The following is a 13216-nucleotide window of genomic DNA, read 5'->3' as shown; positions in this document are numbered from 1 at the left end:
CCAAGCAAGATTAATTTTAGCTCTACATTACTGAAAATTAAAAAAAGTTGGATTGATTGTTATTTAAACAGACATTTTCAAACAAATTTATTGATAAACTGAAGTAGTTTCTTACATTTTTAGCTGGTTATTTGTAATTGATTAAACATTTTTGATTAAACATTTTAGATATATTGACAAAAATTGCGATGAATGTGTACATGGCAAACTAGTGACACATTAAATATTTTAGACATAATTGGTATGTGATAATTAAATAATAGTTAAATCAGTTTTTTCAAATTTTCAGAAATATAGGGTTAAAACTGATCATATTTGGAAGCGTTAAGGTTTAATTTGCACCATTTTATATGTTAGGTCTAAATCCTCGCTTCAACAAAAAAATGTTAGAGTCAAATTTAGTCAATTTTTTCATATATGTATATAGAGTTTCTGTTTCATTGTTATATTAGTTGGTCTCTCAATTTTTAAACAATATAAATAAATTACGAATGTTTTGAGGTTTTGTTTTAGTTCATTTTCTTTTTCAGGATTTCGATATTTGTTGTTGTCGTTGGAGCTTTCATAGGTGAAATTATTTATAAGTTCTCTTGTAAGATTTTCCCTAACTTTGGACTAGATATCCTTTCTAGCTACTTCTAAATTTTTTGGTAAAAAAAAAAAAGTTAACTAATATATAACTTAAGAATATCACATTACAGTTTAAATACAATTAACCTTGGGCGTCATTAAATTAAGGTAGAATTTAATGACTGAAAGTATATGAAAGTGACTGTAATTCTCTGAAAACCTTATAAAAGTGATTAAAATTATTCTGAAAAATTAAATTAAAGGTTTCATGGAATAACAATTTTCATATATGTGTAAATGTAGTTATTTATGACTTTCACCTACATGTATAAAGTGGGTGAAAGTGTATGAAAGTGACTTAAACTCATTGAAAGCTTTGTAAAAATGATTGAAACTAATATGAAAAACTAAATCAACGGTTCCATGAAATAAGTACACTTAGTTGCATATGACTTTCATCTACTTTCACTATGTGGAAGTGATTGAAAGTGCATGAAAGTCGTGTAACATATATTGAAACAATTCTAAAAAACTAAATTCAAGTGGTTTCGTGAAATAACTCTTGAGTTTAAAAAGTGTGAATGTCATTACTATGACTTTTATCCACTCAAACATCACCTGAAAGTGACTGAAACCGGATGAAAATAACCAAAACCCAATATAAATCAACAAATATACTTTCGTGGAGTTCATCAAGAAATTTGGCATTATGTAGTTGTTTGATGGTATTAGCCTTTTGCTCATGTTGAGAGAGTTTTCTCCTTTTAAGAGACTTTCTTCTTCGTTTGTTTGATGGCTAGGGTTCACCTATTGCTTGACTTTCTTCTTCGGCTGGCTCGACGCCTAGGGTTTTCATGTTGCTTGACTTTCTTCTTCGACTGGTCTGACTGTTGGGGTTTACTGGTTCGAGAATGAAGGAACAACTTCAGCAACTCAATATTGTTGATGACTCATGGAAATTGTGTTTCAACACAGACTTCGTGGTGGAAGTCTCTGTTTGCATTGGCTACGTTGGCAAATATCATGTTCGTTGTAATGATTCTTTATAGAATTTTTAGTTCGTATTGGAATCAACTTAGAAATTCCTTCACATCGGTTCCCAACTCTAGAATGAGCTTAGTCAAAGGATAAAACCGAGTAAAATATTATATATCAAAATAATTCATAATATAACTTTTCTTTGAGGAAATTCATAATAGAACGTAGTTGTGCTTGTTTCAATAATACCACATATAACGTTTATAACCATAAAGATTACTACTGCACATGCATGTTATTTTCATAATGAATTTTTAATAATCAATAACCATAATGACATGACTAAAAAACAATGCCTTTGCATTTCAATGCACATTATTATCCAAGATAATATATTTATTTTAAACATTATAAAAATTATGACCTTCTATACTGGGAAAGATATCTTACATAGTTATTATTTACTTATAGTTAATATTGTACCTCCATGTACTAATAACATTCAGAGATCATTAAGAAGCTCTATATACATTTGTTTGGTGCCTTTCTTGGATGGATTGGATTGGATTGTGAGCGTGCCAGTAGCTTTATCTAGAACTACAAAAAGAACTGTAAATTGGATCTAACTTCTAATCAAACGAAAGTATAAAAGACTTAAAGGACATAAAAGAGTCTAAAGTTCGTAGCGGAATCTAGAAGACTGATTGTGACTACACTAAGGCATTGCTTAAAAGAGAGAATTCGAAGTTAAAACTTGCTTGCATTGCATTGAATGAGATTGTTGACATAATTGGAAGACTAGAGCTAGAACTTACAAGTTGAAAGTTAATCATAATGAAATAAACTGAGGCTGTAGAATAGCCAGAGTCCATAATTTGGGAATTGTTTGAATTCCATTTGGATTTGAGTTTGATTTTGATTCATTTTGTTGTGGATCTCGTTTCCTAGTGCCAAAACTTGTATTTATACTGTAAAAATAAGTATGTAACTGTCCATCAAGTAAGTTCCACGTTTCAGCAAGGAAGTTCCAATAAGTTCCATAACTGCTCTCATCCATTAACTGTTTTTTTCTGCTATAAAAAATATGATGGAAACTGCCTAGCAAGAAAGTTACACGTTTCAGCAAAGAAGTTCTGTAACTGCTCAGCAAGGAGGTTCCATAACTGCTTTCCCCCACTAACCCATGTTTCAGCTACACTACCTCCCCAGTATCTCCACTTCCCAGCTTCCACGAATTTGTAGCAGCTCCATCATTGATTTAATTGGATAATTATCCAATTCAGCCAGAATAATTGGTAAATTACTAAATCGGTCCAATACTTCTAATGTCTCACATATTTTGACGAAAAAATGTATAATTGGCGAAATAATACCAAATTCAAGTCAAATTAAATTGCCTAATTACCCCCAGCTCCATTAATTTTACCATTTGGGCCAAATTAAGTAGATTAATTACGAAATTGGCTCAAATTAAAATATGAGTGAAACAACATCCTAAAAACCTTGTATGACACGTAGATTTGCATAAATTTATGTTCTCATTTGAAACCGACACTTGCACTCTCCTTGTAGTTAGCTCAGGACTTAACGTTTATTTACCTAATTTGGCAATTCATCTACTTATAATGGCTTTAGTAACTTTATACATGTTTATTAAAAAACTAATCACACCCAGATAATCTACAGTTACTCAAGCTCCTTTGTGTCAGTTGATATCAAATAACATGATAGCCTTAAATAATGGATAGATTTTTTTATAAAGTTCCAAGTTTATGTGCCTTATATATGCATTTTGTTATAATTCAACGATAAATACATATTACACTTGTCATGCATAAAAATGTGGTGCATATTGTGCCTAAAGATTTAATGAAGATTCATCTTAATGACTGAGTTTATCCGTCACAATTCGTTAGATATATCATAATAACATACATGACATTCATAACACTTCATAAGAGTAGTGAACTGCAGTTTAAATACATTAACCTTGGGCGTCATTAAATTAAGGTAGAATTTAATGACTGAAAGTATATGAAAGTGACTGTAATTCTCTGAAAACCTTATAAAAGTGATTAAAATTATTCTGAAAAATTAAATCAAAGGTTTCATGGAATAACAATTTTCATATATGTTTAAATGCAATTATTTATGACTTTCACCTACATGTATAAAGTGGGTGAAAGTGTATGAAAGTGACTTAAACTCATTGAAAGCTTTGTAAAAATGATTGAAACTAATATGAAAAACTAAATCAACGGTTCCATGAAATAAGTACACTTAGTTGCATATGACTTCCATCTACTTTCACTATGTGGAAGTGATTGAAAGTGTATGAAAGTCGTGTAACATATATTGAAACAATTCTAAAAAACTAAATTCAAGTGGTTTCGTGAAATAACTCTTGAGTTTAAAAAGTGTGAATGTCATTACTATGACTTTTATCCACTCAAACATCACCTGAAAGTGACTGAAACCGGATGAAAATAACCAAACCCAATATAAATCAACAAATATACTTTCGTGGAGTTCATCAAGAAATTTGGCATTATGTAGTTGTTTGACGGTATTAGCCTTTTGCTCATGTTAAGAGAGTTTTCTCCTTTTGAGAGACTTTCTTCTTCGTTTGTTTGATGGCTAGGGTTCACCTATTGCTTGACTTTCTTCTTCGACTGGTCTGACTGTTAGGGTTTACTGGCTTGAGAATGGAGGAACAACTTCAGCAACTCAATATTGTTGATGACTCATGGAAATTGTGTTTCAACACAGACTTCGTGGTGGAAGTCTCTGTTTGCATTGGCTACGTTGGCAAATATCGTGTTCGTTGTAATGATTCTTTATAGAATTTTTAGTTCGTATTGGAATCAACTTAGAAATTCCTTCACATCGGTTCCCAACTCTAGAATGAGCTTAGTCAAAGGATAAAACCAAGTAAAATATTATATATCAAAATAATTCATAATAGAACTTTACCACATATAACGTTTATAACCATAAAGATTACTACTGCACATGCATGTTATTTTCATAATGAATTTTTAATAATCAATAACCATAATGACATGACTAAAAAACAATGTCTTTGCTTTTTAATGCACATTATTATCTAAGATAATATATTTATTTTAAACATCATAAAAATTATGACCTTCTATACTGAGAAAGATATCTTACATAGTTATTAGTTAATATTCTACATCCATGTACTAATAACATTTAGAGATCATTAAGAAGCTCTATGTACATCTGTTTGGTGCCTTTCTTGGGTGGATTGCGAGCGTGCCAGTAGTTTTATCTAAAACTATAAAAAGTACTGTAAATTGGATCTAACTTCTAATCAAATGAAAGTGTAAAAGACTTAAAGGATATAAAAGAGCCTAAAGTTCGTAGCGGAATCTAGAAGACTGATTGTGACTACATTGAGACATTGCTTAAAATAGAGAATTCGAAGTTAAAACTTGCTTGCATTGCATTGAATGAGATTGTTGACATAATTGTAAGACTAGAGCTAGAACTTACAAATTGAAAGTTAATCACAATGAAGTTATGACTAATTGATCAAGTATTATAAATTTTAAAATTGAATTAATATCAAATTAATTTGGAATAAACTAATCACACTTAACATTGGGATCATTTTGAACCTAACCCGACCTACAAAGCGTTAGTAAGCGAACAAGGCTCTCAAAATTAATCGAATTGGTATAGTTTATACGATTTCTCAGTTTGAGGATCGTTGGTCGCCTTTTATCCTACACCAATTAAGTTTTCTGCGTACGTTAGGACTCAAACTCGAGATCTAGTTTAAGCGACTTGAAACTCTTAACCATTCAAGCCAACATTAATGAGTGGATTTGTATGTTTTTATTTGTTAATTAACAAATTACTATATAAATTCAATTAAAATATATATTATACTATATAAAAAATTACTTATAGCAAGAATACAACATGTAAATTTGTAACATATATCTTTAAAAATATACAAACAGTATCAATGAACGAACTCAAACAAATAAAATATAATATTGACATGTAATATAATAACAAAAAAATTACTAGACAATGTCCTTAAAGTCTTGAAAAATATCATGAAAACAAGTAGCGAACACAATTAAACTAAAATACCTGACAATAATAAACACAATTTATTAATAACCATGTCACACTGTTCAAAAACGTTTTTTGTTCATCGTCGTTTAGGCGATGTCCAGGCGGAACACAGACGACTAAAAATCGCTTAAGGATAAAAAAACTAAAAAGGACTAATCCAAGAAAACCGGAGACTCTCGATTTCGAACGTATAAACACGATCCAGGCCGCTTTATTTTTGAACAGTCACTATGTGTGTGTATATATACACACACACACACACACACACATGCACATTGTGTGCCATTCTTGTCTGTCAATGTTAGCAGGCTCGGACTGGACCGATCAGACCGGGAACCGTCCAGAAAACCGGTCTAAACCACTCTAGTTATTTGAATACTCAAATAACCGGAGAGACTCGGGGTCAAACCGGAACCTCGGCGGTCCGTTCGGGAACCGGCGTGACCCGATTTTTCATTTATTTATTTTTTAATTTAGAATTGTCTTTTTTTATCTAAAAAATTAATAAAAAGAAAAAAAATATAAAACGTTATATTTTTTAGCTTTACAGAACAGAACCCTAAACCTTTGTTTGAGAGTTTGGAGATTAATAGAGGTGAGAGTTAAAAGAGGTAATAGAAAGTGAAGGAAAGTAAAGTTAAAAATTAACCTTGTTTGAAAGTTTATAGAATGTAAATAATTTTAAATGTTTAACTTGATTTGAGAGTTTAAACACTAAGAGCAAGAAAAGTTAAATTTATTTTGCAAAAACAAAGAAAAAAAAAATTAAGAAAACTATCTGTCACTTGATATTTAATGTGGATTGCTATTTACCGCCTCCAACTGACTTATCACCGTCCTCTCACTTGATATTTAATGTGGATTGCTATTGACCGCCTCCAACTGACTTATCACAGACACTTTTGCCTTTTTCATTTTTTAAACTCAAAAACTGAAATTCTCTCAAATTTCTTCGAAATTCAAAAACCCGAACAACATTCATGGGACTTAAACACGGTAAAGGAAAAAGACTAATGATTCCTCGGATAAGTATTTTTATTTGAAAATCGAATCGAAAACACGAGTTCCATCACAAAATTCATCCAAAATATGCTAAACGGGTGATTCACACCATTCCGCCTAGGCAAAAACGGATGAGCTATCATAGTTCATAGTTCATCCGTTTCTGCCTAGGCGGAATGGTGTGAATCACCCGTTTAGCACATTTCGTTTGAATTTTTTTTTTTATATATTGATTGGATCAGTTAGTTTTTGGAGACGAATTTCAATTAGTGTAAATAGGAACGATAGTTTCGATTTTCTCGACGTTCTCGGATTCATTTTTCACAAATCCAATTTTTGACTCGGAAGAGAGGATATAAAGTTTTTAAATGGAAAAATAAAAAGGACAAAAATATCCAAGAGGAAGTGATGATAAGTAATTTAAAGATGGTAAATAGCAAAATCCTATTTAATTTGGAGGTTAAAAGAATTTAATTTACTTCCATTAAACCTCAGGTTAAAAGAATTAAACATTTAATTTCAATTCATCTTCATTTATTAAAAAAAAAAAAAAACAACTCTCAGTTAACTTGATATTTAACTTCAGCTTGCTCCCATTTATCTACATTAACCTGTTGATTCCTTCCCCATTCCTCTGTTTCTTCTTCTTCCAAATAAGGGCTGAGAAATCGCGATTTATTCAGCACCTGTTGATTCCTTCCCCATTCCGACTGCCGCCACCCGTTCTTCCATATTCATACGGCCGGCCGCCTGAATACCTTGCTTCCGCCGTGGCAAGGCTTGCGCCGCCTCAAAGCCTCCGGCCGGACAACTTCAACGCCTCCTACTGCACGGCTTCACAGGTTTGTGGAAATTTCTACTGAAGTGTATATATCGAAAGTTTTTAATTAAGTAGAAGAAAGATGTTTGTTGTTGGGTTTATTGATTTCATTTTAATAAACTTAGGTTTGTTGATTTCATTTTCTACAGGTTTGTATTGTAGTTTACTGTCTAAATGCTTCGCAGGTTTGTAAATTCATATGGTGATGTTATTTTATACTCCTGTAAAATATTAAATAATATGAATTTTATTTTCTGATGCATATGGTAGTATTGAGTGCTTTGTTTTTATGGTTTGATTTTGTAATGTTAATAACTGATAGTTCTATCCTTGCATATATGTCAGAAATGCTTGTTGATATGTTGATGGCTATTTATGGTTTAAATGGAATGGTTTATGCTGAATCATCAAATTGTGACGATGTTGAATTATTTTTATATTACATTGAAACATGCGATTCTTGCTTGTTGCTTGGAAGCTGAATTAAAGAGCTAGGTTATGAATTCTGATTTGGTAAATGGCATGTGGCTTCACTTTAAAATTATTATGTAATGTGTTTAGTTGTTAATTTCGTTCTAATTTAACTTCTTTCTGTAATATTTGCTGATTTTGACATCAAAAGTATGAGTTTTTTTTTTTTTTGCTATTGTTGCGTTTTCATAGACCATGGTGATATCCCCGGTTGCTTGCTCATGATTATGTGTTTTGTTGTTTTGGCAGATTCAACAATGTCTAAGGACAACTCGGTTTCTGTGAAAAGCACAGTTCACAAAATACAAACTTTCCTTCTTGAAGGCATAAAAAATGAAGGACAGTTATTTGCAGCTGGATCGTTGATGTCTTGTGGTGACTATCAAGATGTTGTTATCGAGCGTTCGTTAGCAAAAATTTGTGGCTACCCACTTTGCAGCAATTCTCTGCCATCAGATGCTCCTCAGAAAGGCAGATATCACATTTCATTGAAGGAGCACAAGGTGTATGATCTAAATGAGACATACATGTATTGCTCTTCGAGTTGCATAGTTAGTAGTCGAGCTTTTGGGAAGAGCTTGCCGGAAGAGAGATGCTCAGTTCGGAATCTGGCCGAGCTTAATGATATCTTGGGGAGGTTTGATAATTCGCGCTTAGATTCTGAGGATTTGGGGGAAAAGAACGACTTAGGTTCGTCTAAGTTAAAAATCCAGGAGAAAATGGAAACTGGTTCTGGGGAAGTATCTTTGGAAGAGTGGATTGGTGCATCAAATGCAATTGAAGGCTATGTTCCACAAAGAGATCGCCATTCTAAGACTTCACCATCCAAAACTTACCAAGAAGGTTTGAATGCTAAATACCAGCTTTATATCACCTGTTACTATTGAATTTTTTTGTCAATGCTGTTGATAATTTTCCTTTTGATCCATTTAGTTTTCATTTTGATAGACTCTTATCTAGCACTTGACAATTTCGTGTTGGAACACCAATGTTTATCTTAGGTTTCAAAACTCATTTGGATTGACAGATTTCTTTTATGTACGCTTTCTGTTGTTTGTATTTGTATTTCTTCATGATCAAAACCAAGTTCCACCTGGATAAGTTAACTGATAATTTTGAAACCACTATACACGAAGAGCTGAGTGTTTTGTCTTCCTTCTGTTGCCCTCTTTTTGGTAAAAAAAGAAGTGAAGAACTTTTGTTAATGGCATGTTAGAGGTTTCATGATTCTATCCGAGCAGTTGAAGATTTTACATGGTGTATGATCTTGTTTCTATTGATGTTTTTTTGTTACCGCATGAGTTTCCTCTTTCTCTCTTGTTTTTGCAAGTGGCTATTTCCTCGGATATTTTTTGTTACGAAATTGAATTATATTTGCAGGATCAACATCTATCTCTGCCAAACAGGCTAATAAAACAGCTTCTTTCTTTAATGACATGGACTTCAGTAGTATCATAATCACCAATGATGAGTACAGCATTACGAAAGACCCCTCAGGTTCAACAAACACTACCTCTAATATAGCATTGCAAGAAAAAAAGGGTGCAGAAAGTCGAGGTGTAAGGTCATTTTCTCCTTCAAAACATGACTCTATTAAGACATCAAGAAAGCCAAAAGCGAGGAAGAGTAAAGAGGTCGTGAAAGTTGAACTCAGTGGTCAAGACCTTTCTTCACCTTTAAGCAATGCTGAAGCAGAAGAGTCTGAGGTCAAGGCAGAAGCAGCAGCCGATTTGAGTGAAGCTAAGCTTAAACCGACTCTTAAGGCTTCTGGTACAAAGAAATTGAACCGCTCTGTTACTTGGGCTGATGATAAAGTTAATAATTCTGGAGGTGGAGATCTCTGTGAAGTTAGGGAAATGGAAGATATAGAAGAACATCCGGATGCCAGTAATGTTTATTCTTTTTAATCTTTTGTCACATGAATTGAGGTATTTTTTATTGACACTGACATTCTTCATGTTTTTCTTGCATAAATTTTCAGTTGGGAAATCTGGAGTCATCCTCGTTGAATATCCACCTGATTTGGATCGAGGAGATTCAATGGGGAATGTCAATTCGGATGAAAATGGTTCTGCTTCTCACAAGTGGCGACTGAAGAAGATGCCGGAACCTGATGTATTTGACCATGAAGATTCATGGTTTGATGCTCCTCCGGAAGAATTCAGTTTAATGGTAAGTTTGTAATGGAGCTCAAATCTGATGGTATTTCAACCATTTTAGATTTACGCTCAACCTACCTTTTTCAGTTATCTCCTTTTGCAACAATGTGGATGGCACTCTTTGCATGGGTAACTTCATCTTCTTTGGCATATATATATGGGCGTGATGAAAGTTCTCATGAAGATTATTTATCTGTTAATGGGAGGGAGTATCCAAGGAAGGTTGTCTTGCAAGATGGTCGTTCTTCTCAAATCAAGCTGACTGTTGAGGGCTGTCTTGGTCGGGCTTTCCCTGGACTTGTTGCTGAACTTGGTCTGCGAGTACCGGTTTCCTCACTGGAACAAGGAGTGGTACGGATCTTTGAAACTTCGTTGCAATAATTACCTTATGATTGAATGATTCATAATGACTTTCTCTAGGATGATTCTTAAAATAAAAAAATCAGTGGCAGGCAGTGCATCTTCTGGAATTAAGGGTCAATAATATGGTCCCTGAAGTTTGGCAGACAAGATCAGTTTAGCTCAAATTGAAGTTTTCGTATCAAACCAATTCTGAAGTTGGCAATACTTGACAAATTAGTCCAAATTTGACAAACTTTTGGATACTGAAACTGATTGTATTTGGGATAATTTGTCAAATATTGCTAACTTCAGGGTTGAGTTTATACCTACACTTTTATTTGGGCTAAATTGATCATCTCTGCCAACTTCAGGGGCCATTTTGACCCTTAATTCGCATCTTCGGTGACTGCTATATATATGTCTTTTTTTTTTTTTTTTTGGGTTCTAGACTCCATAGTTTTTTTACATTATTAACAATTTTATGTCCAAAAACTTGTGAGTTGAGCTGGTCTCAAAAATGTTCAATGCAGGCATGCTTATTGGAGACAATGTCGTTTGTCGATGCAGTTCCTGCGTTCAGAATGAAACAATGGCAACTCATTGCTTTTCTCTTTGTTGAGGCTCTCTCTGTATCTAGAATTCCAGCTCTTACTTCATACATGAATACTAGAAGGCTAGTACTTAACCAGGTATGACCCTTGTCATTTCTGTCCGGTTTAGCCTTTTTGAAATTTGCGGTGTCATTATATGTGAAGATTATAAAATTTGCGGTGTCACTTTTATTTATCAGGACAATCATTGTGTGTTTGTGTTGAAATTAATTTAGATCCAGTTTTATTTTGATAATCTGAAGTCTGGTGGATTAGTTTTGGATTCTAGAGATGATTAAATTTGAAGATTCGGTTGTCTTATTTGATAATCTATGTCGAGTATAGGATAATAATGTTAAAACACTTGTACTCTTTTCTTTTTCTTATTAACCTAGCCTAGCCCTTATTCATAATGATGCGAACATTGCCTGCGAGGCAAAACAACATTTTGGCCACTTTACTCAGCCAAATTTTGTGCCATTGAATTTTGATTTAGTTATACCCGTATGGATACGTTCAAAACGACACACCTTAAGCTTGAACTTTGATTTTGCCTTATAAGGTTGAACCTTTTTCCAATGAACTTTAATTTCATGCCACATCATAGTTCAGTGGCTAAATTATAATTTATACCAAATTAATGTTCGGAGGCCAGAAGTCAAAATTTGGCCATGTACAAGCCAAGAAGGACCCTCATAGAGGGTCAAAGCTCTCCCAACAACTCATCATACTCGAGACTGAGACTCGAACTTGAGTTATTGAAGGGGCAGAAGCTCCTCCTCCAACATGACCTCTGTATGAATTTTAGTATCTTGTGCTTATCGGTCCAAGCAGCACAACGTCTTTTTGCTGCAATTCGTTAACAAAACTAGGCGATAAAGAAAATCTATTTATTACATTCCTATACTCTTACGAACCCACGAGGAAGAAATTTTGTTAGTTAAAATAGAGAGTTGTAAATTAAACTGATTGCATTGCAAGTTAGTGCATTGACTCTAATTGTGGTTTTGTTGTTGGAAAAATAGGTTGTAGATGGTGCTCGGATAAGTGCCGAAGAGTACGAGGTTATGAAGGATTTGATCATGCCTCTTGGCCGACTCCCTCAAGCGATGAGCGGAGCTTAAAATGAATGATTCGGGAGAAAGAGTTAATGAGCATATATTTGGTCATTAGTTTTTAATTTTGATACCTGAAATGTAAATATCTTGACAAACTGAATTCACATTACTGTGAATGTTGATAAAGACATTGCTAACCTTAACATTTTTTAATGCTTTGTCTTATGTTCGGCATAATCCGGTCCAATATGGGGATTTAGAGATCTCTATTAATCGATTGAAAGTCGGGATTTACAATATTAAATTCCCATAATTTGATTGGAAAATTAAATTTCCAGAATTAGATTGCCCCAGAAATCCAGTCCAATTTAATTCGAAGATTTGGTTCCGGTCCAATGTAGTATGAGGATCTGGGATCTGGGGTTGTTCTAGGATTCCAAATTGAAAAATCCTTGGAATCCTAATTGTAACTAAACAAATTATAATTAGACCTAATTTAGTACAGTTCTGTGGTTACTTTATTTGTATTTTATGTTTATTACTATTGGCTTAATTCATATCAATCATTCAATGTGGTGAAACGCTTAGCCTAGTGGTTGAGAGTTTACTTATGCCTTGGGAGGTTATGGGTTCGAATTACATCTGGGTCTGGTGGAGATTTTTCTTTCTTCTTTAATGTAAGCGCATTGTACGCAAATTTTTTTTAAAAAAAAAATATCAATCATTCAATGGTAAATATACAAAGTAATTGTTACTTTGTTTTACAAAAAAACAAGTAACAATAAAATCTACCATATATAACCCTATAATAATATCACTTAAGTTAAACTTATAAAATTATATAGAGATTATAAAGTATGACGTGTGAAATACATATTTAATACTCATAAATTTTATGTTCTTTCAATTTGGTTCGGTTTAATTCAATTCAATTTGGTTATCAGTTCGGTTCTGGATAAAGTTCGGTCTTGTTCTTTGGTAAAAAAAATTAATGGTCAATTTGGTCCAATTCTTAAAAAAAAGTCAACAGTTGATCCAATCTTGGATCGTTTTCTTCGGATACTCGGTCCAATCCAGTATCTCTAAAATTAATCCTACATAGATGTACTATAT

The 13216-nt window shown here is 33.1% G+C and overlaps 1 protein-coding gene across 1 annotated transcript; it reads left to right on the top strand.

The window, feature by feature from the left end:
- Positions 1–7269: 7269 nt before the first annotated feature.
- LOC136233194 (putative RNA polymerase II subunit B1 CTD phosphatase RPAP2 homolog) lies at positions 7270–12316 on the top strand. The gene is made up of 7 exons (XM_066022803.1): positions 7270–7505; positions 8204–8797; positions 9335–9841; positions 9936–10126; positions 10201–10464; positions 10986–11144; positions 12071–12316. Exons 2-7 carry the CDS (start codon positions 8212–8214, stop codon positions 12167–12169), a joined length of 1806 nt encoding a protein of 601 aa, XP_065878875.1. The 5' UTR covers positions 7270–7505; positions 8204–8211; the 3' UTR covers positions 12170–12316.
- Positions 12317–13216: the final 900 nt, after the last annotated feature.

This window comes from Euphorbia lathyris, chromosome 6 (assembly GCF_963576675.1).
Source record: "Euphorbia lathyris chromosome 6, ddEupLath1.1, whole genome shotgun sequence".
Classification (NCBI taxonomy): Eukaryota; Viridiplantae; Streptophyta; class Magnoliopsida; order Malpighiales; family Euphorbiaceae; genus Euphorbia; species Euphorbia lathyris.
Note: the sequence above shows the minus strand (reverse complement) of the source record. Positions and strands in the feature narration are given on the sequence as shown.

Bases quoted from the DNA above. Each gene is read 5' to 3' on its own strand.
- LOC136233194 (XM_066022803.1), top strand. From the start codon at position 8,212: ATGTCTAAGGACAACTCGGTTTCTGTGAAAAGCACAGTTCACAAAATA. The intron at 8,798-9,334 runs GTTTGAATGCTA...TTATATTTGCAG, and splicing joins ATCCAAAACTTACCAAGAAG to GATCAACATCTATCTCTGCC. The intron at 10,127-10,200 runs GTAAGTTTGTAA...TACCTTTTTCAG, and splicing joins CGGAAGAATTCAGTTTAATG to TTATCTCCTTTTGCAACAAT.